The following is a 14,171-nucleotide window of genomic DNA, read 5'->3' as shown; positions in this document are numbered from 1 at the left end:
AGCACAACTGTCTGCTGGCTGCCTGTTACCTAGTCAGCCACCAAGTGTCTCCATTTCCTCACCTCAGTTAGGGATCGCTATAACACAGCCTTAATAAGAGAATTAATTAAACAAGACAATCATTCAAAGAATTTATCACAGTGCCCGGCTCAATAAATATTACCTAAAATTACTATTAGTTATTCTATTACGTGGGAACCAAAAGAAAAATTCTATCTATTTCTCCTCATTGATACAGTTTCAGGGATCAGTCTGTGGCAAAAAGCAGGGACACAGTACATGTGAGGCCAGTACAAAGAGATTGAGGACCTTGTCTTATGAATATAGATGCTTATTTTTATATTAGAAAACAATTACATGGCTCCATATCACAAAATTTAAAATCTTTCTATCAAATATCACACAATTCCCATCATAATTATGCCCTACATTCACCCTAACTGAGGTGGAGTTTCTATTGATGTTCAAAAACAACAGGGTTTTGAAATTTTAACTAAGAGATATCCGCAGAACTGCATGTTAGGCAGTAAGCTGTGTGCACCACAAGAGTGTTGTGCTAACAGCAGGCTTGGGATCCTGCCTCTGCAGCTGGAACTCCCCCCCCCCCCCCACAGTTTGATGGGTCAGGTTCCTGCAGACCTTCCAGTCTCCATTCACAGCCCCCTAAGAGGGCCATTTTCAAGAGGTGAAGGAAGCAGCAGCCACCGAGCACGGAATGCCCCACTCCTACTTCAGTATGATATGATAGCTATCATTGGTTTCTGCTGTTAAAAAAAAAAGAGAGAATAATCTTTAGTCACCTCAAAACACAGTCGGCGAAATATATATATATATGGTGAGGTTCCTGTGGGAAGAAAAAAAAACCAAAGACGCGGACACTTGTTATTTAGCAGAGACTACTTATAACAATTACGCATTATAAAAACAACATGCTTCGATTCCTCATCTGTCAATGCAAATCGAAGAGAAGGTGGAGAGTCATCAGAGACACTCTCTCTAAGAATGGCAAGAAGCCAAGTCACCTAAGTCACACTACTGTTACTTTCTCTAGCTCATATATGCTTGGCACTTTGCCTATCTTTTCTCAAAGAAGTATGCACTTAGTAATAGTAAAGCTTTAAAACTCCTTAGAGAAAGGTGTTTGTCTTTACTATCTTTATTACCTTTCATTGTGTCCAGAATAAAACAGGCTTCTTCCTGAAAATTCTGAATCATCTGAAAAAAAGACAAGACAATTTGTGGATTATTAAAAACTTTGGTCTGCTGCATTAATTTTGACTATGTGGATTTCCATTAAATTTAAGTGAAAAATAATCCCTTTGTATTTGTGTTCCTAAGGACTATCCCACATCCAGGGAAGTTTAGATGTGAGTATTTCATAAATATCTATAGAATCATAGGAGTTTTTAACTCCCAACTTTTAAAAGCCTGCTTCACAAGCTTTTTTTTGTTGTTGTTGTTGTTTTATCTCCTCTGTTTGGTTTTTAAATCCTAAAAAACTGAGCAGTCTAGTACAGTCGTCTTAAAAGTGGAGTCCAGGCTGGGTAGAGTGACTCACGCCTGCAATCTTAGCATTCTGGGAGGTCCAGGTGTGGGGATTGCTTGAGCTTGAGCTCATGAGACCAACCTGAGCAAGAGGAGATCCCGTTCTTACAAAAAGTAGAAAACTAGGTAGGCGTTATGGCTAGCACTATAGTCCCACAATGAGAGTTTTACTTGGAGGCTGAGGCAAGAGTTAGAGGTTGCTCCACAGCACTCTACCCAGGGAGACAGACAGATACTGTCTCATTTAAAAAAAAAAAAAGTGGAGCAGCACTTCCCTGGGGTGAGACATTTCCAAGGACTATACAGACACTGATAGGCCCATTTGAGAGAACTGACTTCCAAGCCTTCAACTTCCATATGCTTTCTTAAAACCTCTTTTATTTTCCTTCTTCACCACCCTGCTCAAACTCTCTTCCTTAATTTTACAAAACAAAGGGTAAGTTTCAGCCGCCCAGAATCCTAAAGGTGCCCTGCTGTGGGCTATTAAAAACATCCTCAGGGTACCAAAGAGGAATTGCAAAGATGAAATCTAATAACTGAGTTAGTAAGAAGCCTTTTGTGAGTCAAGTGGTTTCTAATTCTTCCTTTCACCAGAATTAAAGAGTGACCTAATCACTGTCAAAAGGCAGATATTCAAAATAATTGTTGAGCCAGTTCCTAAGGCTTAAGCCAGTAATCCTAGCGCTCCGGGAGGCCAAGGCAGGAGGCTCCTTTGAGCTCAGGAATTTGAGATCAGCCTGAACAAGAGCCAGACCCTATCTCTACTAAAACTAGGAAAACTAAGCTGGGCATGGTGAGTGCCTGTAGTCCCAGCTACTGGGAAGGTTGGGGTAGGAGGATCACTTGAACTCAGAAGTTGGAGTGAACTGTGATGACACCACTGTAATCCAGCTGGAGTGAGAGCCAGACCCTGACTTTAAAAAAAAAAAATAATAATAATTTGGGAGGGGGGTTTGGAGACAGTTTCACTCTCTTGGCCTGGGTAGAGTGCTATGGCATCACAGCTCACAACAACCTCAAACTCTTGGGCTCCAGTGACCTTCTTGGCTCAACTTCCCAACTTGCTGGGATTATTGGTGCTAGTTTTTCTTTTTCTTTCTTAAGAGACAGAGTCTCACTTTATTGCTCTTGGTAGAGTGCTGTGGCATCACAGCTCACAGCAACCTCCAACTCCTGGGCTTATGTGATTCTCTTGCCTCAGCCTCCGGAGTAGCTGGGACTATAGGCGCCCACCACAATGCCCGGCTATTTTTTGTTGCAGTTTGGCCGGGGCCGGGTTCGAACCAGCCACCCTCGGTATATGGGGCCTGCACCCTACCCACTGAGCCACCGGCACCACGGGTAGTTTTTCTATTTTAGTAGAGATGGGGTCTCACTCTTGCTCAGGCTGGTCTCAAATTCCTAAGCTCAAGCAATCCACCCACTGTGGCCTCCCAGAGTGCTAGGATTATACCACAGCCAGTTCCAAAATAATTTTTGATAATACCACTATGTAATTTTTTGGTACATAACTCGGAAGTTGAAAATAACTTGGTGATGTTGTTACAACAAAATTCCATCCATTCCTTTCTATTACTTTATGTGAATCAGATTCCACAGCATTTTTAGGGGAAAACTGATCCTGAATTCTATGTCATTCTAGCAATCCGATAGGCAGTATTATATACACATGAAATAATTGTGTACAGGTTAGAGATAAAAATAGAACCTCATTTGCAGATACACTTCTTTTTTTTTTTTAAATACTCAGGGTTTATTGAAAGACAAAAGCTACAGAGTTAAGACAAAGCTCAACAGGAGAGTGGTGGCAGCAAGGGCACACTTCTGTTTTTTTTTGAGACAGGGTCTTTCTCTGTTGCCCAGAGTAAAGTGCAATAGCATTATCACAGCTCACAGCAACCTCCAACTCATGGGCTCAAGAGCTGCTCTTGCCTCAGTCTCCCAAGTAGCTGGGTCTATAGGAACACAACACTGTGGTCAGCTAATTTTCTATTTTTTTGGTAGACACAGGGTACTGATGTGTACACTGGTGCCTCATCCTCCCAAAGTGCTATGATTACAGGTGTGAACAATTGTACCCAGCAGTAGATGCACTTCTAATAATTTCTTTTCTTTTTTGGATCCACTAGAGACCAAAAATTTTTTTCTTTTTCTTTTTTTTTTTTTGAAACAGTCTCACTTTGTCGCCCTAGGTAGAGTGCTGTGGTGTCATAGCTCACAGCAACTTCAAACTTTTGGACTTAAGCGATTCTCTTGCCTGAGCCTCCCAACTAGCTGTGACTATAGGCGCCTGCCACAACGCCTGGCTATTTTTAGAGACAAGGTCTCACTTTAGCTCCAGCTGCTCAAACTCCCAGAGTGCTAGGATTATAGGCGTGAGCCACTGTGCCTGGCCCCTTTCTTAATGTTTAATAATTACTCATTAAAACATGTATTTATTCATAGAGTAACACTGCAGTTTTGTTTTACTCACAAGACTATTTGTTAGGTCTGTGGGAAAGAATTACAAGACAATCAGTAAAAGAAAACAAGCAAAAAAAACCCCCAAATAGTATAATTATGATAATTCTTTTTTAATTAATAGTATAATTATGATAATTAATTAATTATGATAATTCTTTTTTTTTTTTTTTTTTTTTGAGACAGAGGCTCACTTTACCACCCTTGGTTAGAGTGCCATGGTATCACACCTCACAGCACCCTCAAACTCTTGGGCTCAAATAGATTCACTTGCTCAGCCTCTCAAGTAGCTGGGACTAAGATGCCCACCACAACACCCAGCTATCTTTTTAGAGACGGGGTCTTGCCCTTGCACAGGCTAGTTTCAAACTCCTGAGCTCAAGAAATCCACCTGCCTCAGCCTCCCAAAGTGTTGCTAGGATTACAGGTGTGATCATGGGCCACCATGCTCAGCCTCCCAAGTTATTATAATGATAATAATGATTATAATGATATAATTATAATTATCATGTTATGATGATAATTATAACAATAATAATTATAATAACAATTCTATTATTTTCTATTGAAAAGAAATAATTTTTTAGTATTTATTGAAAAAAAGTTTGTTTTAAAGAAATATGCAGGATGACAGGGAGGGAAAATATGCAGAATAATCAATATAAGATGTTTGAGCATAAAAATGTTATGATAAAATAAAATCCTATGGAGAAAATGAATGGAAATAAGATTTCAACGGAATAGTAATAATATAAAAATTCTAGGTTTTTTTTTCTTTTTTTGAGACAGAATCTCAGTCTGTTACCTGAGCTTGCCTGGACTAGAATGCAGTGGTGTCACCAAAGCTCACAACAACCTCAAATTCCTGGGCTCAAGCAATTCTCCTGCCTCAGCCTCCCGTAGCTGGGACTAGCGCCCGCACTACTCCTGGCTAATTTTTCTATTTTTTTGTAGAGATGAGGATCTTGCACTTGCTCAAGCTGGTCTCCAATTCCCGGCCTCAAGTGATCCTCCTGTCCTGGCCTCCCAAAGTGCTAGGATTACAGGCATGAAACACCACAGCCTAAAGAAAGCACAGTCATGTATTTTTTAAATGGGATGATGATGGTAATATTAAATCATTCTGGTATTTAAGTCACACAAAATGCAGTTACAATTGTGATACAACCTTTTCATTTTCTTTTTTTTTTTTTGCAGTTTTTGGCTGGGGCTGGTGCCCTACTCCTTTGAGCCATAGGTGCCGCCCACAACCTTTTCATTTTCAAATATGGTATTTATGCCCCAAAGTGACATCTTTTATAACTTTTTAAACTTGTTAACAAAAGTTTTTAAGCCAATCCAAAAATGTGCATGGGGACACATTGTTTTTAATAATTATTTTAGGAGATAAGTAAGCAAAAAAGTTTGATACCCTCTGATCTAGAAAACAGAGCACTTTGCCCCAGCAGAACTGCTCTTTCTCCTGTTACATGCCCTGACAAATTGTCACGTGGTAATTCAACTATATGGAAAAACTTTACCTCATCACTGATGAGCACATGGATTCCTGTTGGTCCCTGCTTGTAAATCTGGCTGATCTGGCAAGGGGAAATGCTGAAAAGCTGAGCAATTTTTTCCGTCAATTCAATAGCTGTAAGTTCTTCTAGATAGATGGCATGGTACACTGCAAAAGGCACAGAGCAATGGTGGTCAGTGCAAAGTCTGTCTTTCCTTTTTCTTTTTATTAGAGATAAAATCTCACTTTGACGCCCTTGGTATAGTGCCATGTCATCACAGCTCACAGCAACCTCCAGCTCTTGGGCTTAGATGATTCTCTTGCCTTAGCCTTCTAAGTAGCTGGGACTACAGGTGCCAGCCACAACACCGGGCTATTTTTTTGTTGCAGTTTGGCCAGGGCCGGGTTCAAACCCTCCACCCCCAGTATATGGGGCCTGCGCCCTACTCACTAAGCCACAGGTGCTACCTTTCTTTTTTTTTTTTTTCTTTTTTTTGTTTTGAGACTCAAGCTGTCGCCCTGGGTAGAGTGCAATGACATCAAAGCTCACAGCAACCTCCAACTCGGGCTCAAGTGATCCTCTTGCCTTAATTTTTCTATTTTTAATAGGGATGGGGGGTTCTCGCTTTTGCTCAGGCTGGTCTCGAACTTGTGAGCTCAAGCAATCCACCAGTCTCGGCCTCTCAGAGTGCTAGGATTATAGGTGTAAGCCACCACAATCAGCCTTTTTTTTTTTTTTTTTGAGACAGACTCATTTTGTCACCCTCCGTAGAGTGCTGTGGAGTCATAAGTCACAGCAACCTCCAACTCCTGGGCTCAAGCAATTCTCTTGCCTCAGCCTCCCGAGTAGCTGGGATTATGGGCGCCCGTCACAATGTCCAGCTACTTTTAAAGATGGAGGCTTGCTCTTGCTCAAGCTGGCCTCAAACCTGTGAGCTTAGGCAATCCACCCACCTCGGCCTCCCAGAGTGCTAGGATTACAGGCGTGAGCCACTGTGTCCAGCCTAAAGTCTGTTTTACAAGTAATCTAGGAACGCCCATTTTCCTAAAGGACTCAGAAATTAGAATGCCTATGTTCAAATCCTGGCTAGTGCAAGTTATTTAATATCTCTAGGCCTCATTTGCTTCACACCAAAGTTGGAGAATGACAATAAAATCTGCAAACTAGAGATATTAGTTGTAAAAATTAAGTCATGTAAAACCTGTGGAGAATAGCACCTGGCATATATTAGGAGCTCAATCAATGTTAGTGATTATCATTACTTCTAGCAAATTCTGAATCTGCTATTTGAGAAATTCCTGTCACACATGCCCATAAATTATACCTCCCTACCTCCTTTCTTTCTTTTTTTTTGAGACAGTCTCATTATGTCACCCTCAGTAGAGTACCGTGGTGTCACAGCTCACAGCAACCTCAATCTCTTGGGCTTAAACAATTCTCTTGCCTCAGCCTCCCAAGCAGCTGAGACTACAGGTGCCTGCCACAACGGCCGGCTATTTTTTGTTGCAGTTGTCATTGTTGGTTAGCTGGCCCGGGCTGGGTTCGAACCTGCCAGCCTCAGGGTACGTGGCCAGCGCTGTAACCACTGTGCTACGGGTGCCAAGCTTTTCACATTTCTTTATATCTGTCCTGGTCTATCCAGAACGACCTACCGAAGAAGGTACCATTTGAGTCCCCATCCTCGTGCTTCTGCTGCTGCTGCTGCTGTTGCTGCTGCTGCTCACTCAACTGCAACGATTCCTGACAAACATAAATGGTTAACCTTGGACGCACCATCCTAAGGGGGAAAAAAAGGCTGTTAGTCTTATGTTTTCTACGGTAAGCACATTTTTAAGGGAGAACATGTGTTTCTATATTAATAGTATAGAGCAGGGGTTGAAAACTAGCAGTTTATGGGCCAAATGCAATTCATTTGCTATGTTTTATTAGTTTCCCAGTGGTGCTTTTTGTTTGTTTATTTTGTTTTTAACCTTAAACAGGTTCTCACAGGAGGTATCACATAACCTCTGAACTTCTGGCTTTTCTTAAAAAAACAAAAACATCAAGCAATGGGAGGCTCTCATCCTCACATGAAAACAATCAGCTGTTCTCCTTATATGATGCATGCATTCTTCACTATACCCCAGACTCGACTGTCACTCAATTACATTACCTAATTGAGTTTGTGACCTTTGGTGGAAAAGGCCAGAAAAATTCACAATGCATGAACCATTGTTCTGTGGGTCATGTTCAAGATACACTTTTTACTTAAAAATGCCAATATAGTAAACTGGAGAATCTTTTTTCCCTCATTACCTTCTCCTAAATAGCCTAAACCTACTTTCTGTTCTTACTTCTTAGACAAAGGTGTTGAATTACTTCTTGGTCTGAGCATCTCATTCCTTCCTATTTCTAACCATTCTTTTTTTTTTTTTTTTTTAATTTTTATTTATTTTTTTGTAGAGACAGAGTCTCACTTTACCACCTTCGGTAGAGTGCCATGATGTCACAGGACTCACAGCAACCTCTAGCTCTTGGGCTTCCGTGATTCTCCTGCCTCAGCCTCCCGAGCAGCTGGGATTACAGGCGCCCGCCACAACGCCCGGCTATCTAACCATTCTTTAGATAATACACTCAAAAACGAAAGAGCTATTCGCTTGTTCCCAAGTCACCTCTTTCCTTAAAATTTTCCGAGATTATAGCCAACCTGACTCAGTATCCCTTGTGATGGACACAAACACAAATACGTCATAATCTTTTTTATTATTTAGTCACTGATTTGGTTTTGTCACCAGTGACCTGCATGTATTTATTTTATTCCCCATCAATATTACTGCTATCTGTTTGAAATTATAAATTCCCAAATGGCCCTACTTATTAACTTTTTTTTTTTTGTGTGTGTGTGTGTGTGTGGTTTTTTTTTGACCGGGGCTGGGTTTGAACCCACTACCTCCGGCATATGGGACTGGCGCCCTACTCCTTGAGCCACAGGCGCCACCCAAATTATTAACTTTATATTATAACATATGTAAGCAGATACTTAATTCCTACCCAAACAGAAGAATGACCTTCCCCAGTGATAACCAGCCCAGCCCTCTGTCTCCCTCTGCCTAGAATAATCTCCTCTCACATGACTCCACACTCTCATAACTCTCATAACTCAGCTTAAATATCGCCATGTTCTTAACACCCTATAGCTCACAACCTTTTAGCTTTTTTGCTTATCTGTTTTCCTTTCCTTCAAAACACTTAGGACTATCCAAAATACTCATTGTTTGTACCTTTGTCTCTTTTCCTATTAGCTTCCTAGCTTTTTTTGAGACAGAGCCTCAAGCTGTCGCCCTGGGTAGAGTGCCGTGGCATCACAGCTCACAGCAACTTCCAACTCCAGGGGCTCAAGTGATTTTCCTGCCTCTGCCTCCCAAGTAGCTGGGACTACCGGCACCCACCACAATGCCTGGCTATTTTTTGGTTGCAGCCATCATTGTTGTTTGGCGGACCCAGGCTGGATTCGAAAATGCCAGCTCTGGTGTATCGTGGCTGGCGCCTTAGCCACTTGAGACACAGGTACCGAGCCAACAATGGTAGCTTTAACTGTGCGCTCACCAATACATCCCCAGACCCTACAGTAGCACCTGGCTTATGATAAGAACAACGAATGCATATTGGATAAAAAAATATTACATGGCAATAAAAAATGAGATTATCATGAGGAATTCCTTGGTTCAAGAAAGGATATTTTTCATCTTTATTTGGTACAATTTGGTACATTTAAAAAATATATTTTGTTAAGAATGTATTTAGCTGTACACAGTACTATGAAGAATCTCTGAATCCAAATCCATTTGGAATCCAACCTCATTGGTATTTTAATGTTAATTACATACCGGCCTTTTAATGCATTAAAAAGTCTGATTCCATCTGCAGGGCCACAGATTTGGATCACATCATCTCTAGTTAATTTCAATAAATCTGCCCCTGAAATAAATATGAGAAAATGGATGATAAAGATTTTCTTTGTTAATGACTATTAAAATGGGCTCTATTACAAGGACACCTCATTACCAGTGTGTTACAGTCCATAATCTTTTGCCTGGTATCTGAATCCCTTCAGGACCTGGCCTGTGCCTTTTCTCCCATCTCAATTCCCCCTCAATTAACTTCTCCACTTAACCCTAGCCTTTCATCATACTGATGATGCCTAAAGAGCAAGCTGATCTTCCTGTCTTAATTATCCTTTCACTTCTAAGCCAGGTATAGTGGTCCATGCCTGTAGTCCCGCTACTTGAGAGGCTAAGGCAGGACAGTTGCCTCGGGGCCAGGTATCTGAGGCAAGCCTGGGCAACACAGCGAGATTCTGTCTCAATTTTTTTTCCCTTGAGACAGGGTCTCTCTGTTGCCCCAGCTAAAGTAGAGTGGCTTTATCAGAGCTTACTGCAAACTCAAACTGCTAGGATCAAAGTGATCTTCCTTTTTCTGCCTCCTAAATAGCTGGAACTACAGGTGCAGGCCACTACGCCCAGCTAATTTTTTCTAGTTTTTGTAGAGACAGCGGTCTCTCTCTCTCTTACTCAGGCTGGTCTTGAACTCTTGACCTCAAGTAATCCTCCCTCCTCAGCCTCCCAAAGTGCTAGGCTTATAGGCATGAGACACAGCCCAGCCCTCTGTCTCAATTAAAAAAAACAAAATAAAACAAAACAACCTTCCACTATCTGACCAACAAATAAGTCCTCATCCCTCAAGTTTTACTTCATGTGTCACACATACTCCCTCGTAACAGACCATCCCCTGAACATCTCACTGCCATAGCACTTATGCTTCTCAGGGTTTTATTTTGATTTGATTAGCTGTTGTTTCTTTTTCTTTTAGACAGAGTCTTATTATGTCACCCTTGGTAGAGTGCTGTGTCATCACAGCTCACGGCAACCTCAAACTCTTGTACTCAAATGATTCTCTTGTCTCAGCCTCCTGAGCAGCTGGGACTATAAAAGCCTGCCACAACGCCTGACTATTTTTAGAGACGAGGTCTCATTCTGGCTCAGGCTGGTCTCCCAACTTGTGAGTTGAGGCAATCCACCCGCTCGGCCTCCCAGAGTGCTGGGATTATAGGTATGAGCCACTGCGCCCAGCCTCAGCTGTGGTCATTTTGTTTGGGACACTAGATGATGAATGAGCTCTTTGATTAGTAAGTATGCCTCATCTATTTGTGTATTCTTGCCATACCTGGTGTATGGAAGGTGCTAAATAAATGGGGATTGTGTTAAGTAAAATACAATACAGTTGACATTAAGGGGAAAATTCCAGACTACCTGAATATGTCCCTTGATAAAATAGTACAGAATATACATTTGAAGAAGTGTTATGCAGGCTCAGCGCCTATGGCTCAAGCAGCTAAGGCGCCAGCCATACACCTGAGCTGGCGGGTTCGAATCTAGCCCGGGACTGCCAAACAACAATGATGGCTGCAACCAAAAAATAGCTGGGCGTTGTGGCAGGTGCCTGTAGTCCCAGCTACTTGGGAGGCGGAGACAGGAGACTCGCTTGAGCCCAGTAGTTTCGAGGTTGCTGTGAGCTGTGATGCCACAGCACTCCACCCAGGGCAACAGCTTGAGGCTCTGTCTCAAAAAAAAAAAAAAGAAAAAGAAAAAAAGAAGTGTTATGCAGAATAAGCCTCTTAAAATTAAAGTGATTCCAAGCTTGCATGGTTAGTAAGAACAAATTAAAGTAAGCTTAAACTAAGATGTGTTTCTTTTTAAGTAGTTCACAGCACAGTTGCAGCTGGTGAGAAAGTCTAAAATAAAGGTTTCCATGAAATGCATTACATCAAAAAAATGCAGTAAGATCTGTCTCTCTCACACGCACAGGCACATGCATCTCCCATGGTTACCAGGAGGCCCTAGGATGCAAAGGAATATCCCATGCTGGGGAAAACAAAAAGAAAAACAAATTTAACCTGAGAAGTTTGTGAAAAGCCTTGTGAATGTAGAAAAACGGTTTCGGTGCAACCACTGCTGAGCTTCCTGAGGTGTGGTTGTTGGCAAGAGGTTCTGAAAGGGAGAAAGTATATATTTTTTTTTTTTGGTAATTACTCAGATTTATCTGTTAACCCATTAGGTAACACACAGCCAAACATATCCACACCCCCATACTCAGACAGGTTTAGTCTGTCTAGAAGTTGTTTACACCACATCAATCTTTCCTTTCTGTAACCACGAAAGATGCTCATGGAACTCCATCTTATCTATTCTGCTAGACCAGTGGTTCTCAACCTTCCTAATGCTGCGACCCTTTAATACAGTTCCTATGGATTGCGACCACAGATTGAGAACCACTGTGCTAGACTGTCATCTCCTCTGATGTAAGGGTCCTGCATTACTTATTTCATATTCCTAGTCCCTAGCACGGTATTTAATTCATGTCAAAATTCAACAAATATTTGTTTATGAATGAATGAATAATGCTCCCTAAAAATTGGGCATTTCTATTGACTTGCATAGTCATCAAAGCATTACAAGACATTGCAAATAATTGACATTCAACTTTAGACTTACATCTGTGACTGGAGGGGGTGGCTCTGGCTGGTGGTTTGGTGAACCATTTCTAAAGAAACATTTAAAATGAAAGGATGAATCCATGACACATATTATGGTTCATTATCTCATTCTTCACCTTCATAATAAGTCTTAAGATAGATGTTTAAAGGGATCTGGGGGCCGGGTGCAGTGGCTTATGCCTATAATACCAGCACGGTGGGACATCAAGATGGGAGGATCACTTGAGGCTGGGGAGTTCCACACCAGCCTGAGGAACATAGTAAGACCTTATCTCTATGAAAAATACAAAAATTAGCAAGGCATGTTGGCAGCCCTGTGGTCCCAGATATTCAGGAGGCTGAGGATTGCTTGAGCCCAGGAATTAGAGGCTGCAGTGAAACATGATACCACTGCACTCTAGCCCAGGCAGCGGAGCAAGACCCTGTATCTAAACAAATAAATAAGTAAACATCTATTCTCTCTCATAAAACATTCCTATTCTTTGACCCAATACTTCAATTATCTGTTAATTTAACCCAAAGACTTTATGGGAAAGGAGGAGAAACTGTGTCATTTGCAATATTTTTTATAATTGAGGAAAATGAAGAAAATAAAAATTTCAGTAAGTTAGGACACATGAGATAGTTACGGCATAAAGAATATTTAGCAAAACATTTATTTATATGAAAAATATCAGGACATAAAAACATGTCAATACCGTACTATTCTATTTAATACACAAATATGCACCCATACATACACAGGAAAAATATAGAGAGAAAATTTACACCATGCAATGTGATCGTACACCTAATCAAACTTAATTATTTTTAAAGTAGCTTCTTTATTTTTAAAGAAGCACTTTATTTTTATTTATTTATTTTTTTTGTAGAGACAGAGTCTCACTGTACCGCCCTCAGTAGAGTGCCGTGGCGTCACACGGCTCACAGCAACCTCCAGCTCTTGGGCTTACGTGATTCTCTTGCCTCAGCCTCCCGAGCAGCTGAGACTACAAAGTGCTATTTAATTTGTGATCCAAGGGCTATCTTCAAACCCTTGGTTTTTCTTTATCTAAGGAGTGTCCCTCTTCCCTAATGCCTCTATTTATCTATCTATCTATCTAGAAACAGGGTTTCACATTGTCACTCTGGCTGGAGTGCAGTGGTGTGATCATAATTGTCTGTACCCTCGAACTTCTGGCCAAAAGTGATCTTCCTGCCTCAGCCCTGAGTAGTTGGGACTACAGGTACAGATCACCATACCTGGCTAATTTTTTAATTTTTTGTGTAGAGGATCTTGCTATATTGCCCAGGCTGGTCTTGAACTCCTGATCTCCAGTCATCTTTATGCCTCAGCTTCCCAAAGTGTTGGCATTATAGGTGTGAGGCACTGTACTCAGTCTAATGCTTACTTTTTTTTAATGGGAAAAAAAGTTGAGCCTAATATGAACTATATGACCGAGAAGAGAAAAAATTTAAAACACAATCCTTAAGCCCTATAAATACTAAAAATCACCTATAATAAGAATGCATCATCATCCATGTAAAGATATTTTTCTTTTTTAACCTTAGCTACAAAATTCAAATTCGATATCAAACTCAGTAATTAACTTATCATGGTCCTAGTTACATATAGCCCTGCTACAATTAATATCTATTAATTGGCGTCACAGCTCACAGCAACCTCAAACTCTTGGGCTTAAGCGATTCTGTTGCCTCAGCCTCCCAAGTAGCTGGGACTTCAGGCATTTACCACAATGCCCGGTTATCCTATTTTTATTCTTAATAAAATAAAATACTACATTCTTGTTATGTTTTGAATATTTAAGCTACCTTAATTAATCCTTCAAGAAGCAGGTTGAACACAGAGACAAAATAAATCCAAAAACAAGCTTTGCAACCAAACAATATGCTCACACATTTGGTAGCCTATTTAAAGTTTTAATATGATTATGTGGAACACATGTTAAATGCTAGGACTACTTTTTTAAACTAGAGTGGGCGTCTGTACCAACTTTCAATTATCTCTGATTGTTTTTTTTTTTTTGTAGAGACAGAGTCTCACTTTATGTCCCTCGGTAGAGTGCCGTGGCCTCACACAGCTCACAGCAATTTCCAACTCCTGGGCTTAAGCGATTCTCTTGCCTCAGCCTCCCGAG

General features: G+C 41.0%; 1 protein-coding gene across 2 annotated transcripts in view; it reads right to left on the bottom strand.

Annotated features, from left to right (window-relative positions):
- Window positions 1-315: 315 nt before the first annotated feature.
- The window catches only part of TFCP2 (transcription factor CP2), a 66,162-nt gene continuing 52,306 nt past the window's right edge, over window positions 316-14,171 (bottom strand). Inside the window, exons 9-15 of one of the 2 annotated variants that reach the window (XM_053558017.1) lie at window positions 12,032-12,080; window positions 11,434-11,527; window positions 9,368-9,458; window positions 7,154-7,278; window positions 5,526-5,668; window positions 1,164-1,215; window positions 316-764 (exon numbers count right to left, since the gene is read on the bottom strand). In XM_053558017.1, coding sequence (XP_053413992.1) covers window positions 727-764; window positions 1,164-1,215; window positions 5,526-5,668; window positions 7,154-7,278; window positions 9,368-9,458; window positions 11,434-11,527; window positions 12,032-12,080 — 592 coding nt within the window. In that variant the 3' untranslated portion in view covers window positions 316-726. The remainder of the gene's footprint in view (window positions 765-1,163; window positions 1,216-5,525; window positions 5,669-7,153; window positions 7,279-9,367; window positions 9,459-11,433; window positions 11,528-12,031; window positions 12,081-14,171) is intronic. The other variant, XM_053558018.1, reaches the window with a different exon arrangement.

This window comes from Nycticebus coucang, chromosome 12 (genome assembly GCF_027406575.1).
Source record: "Nycticebus coucang isolate mNycCou1 chromosome 12, mNycCou1.pri, whole genome shotgun sequence".
NCBI lineage: Eukaryota > Metazoa > Chordata > Mammalia > Primates > Lorisidae > Nycticebus > Nycticebus coucang.
This window is presented reverse-complemented; position numbering and strand designations above follow the sequence as displayed.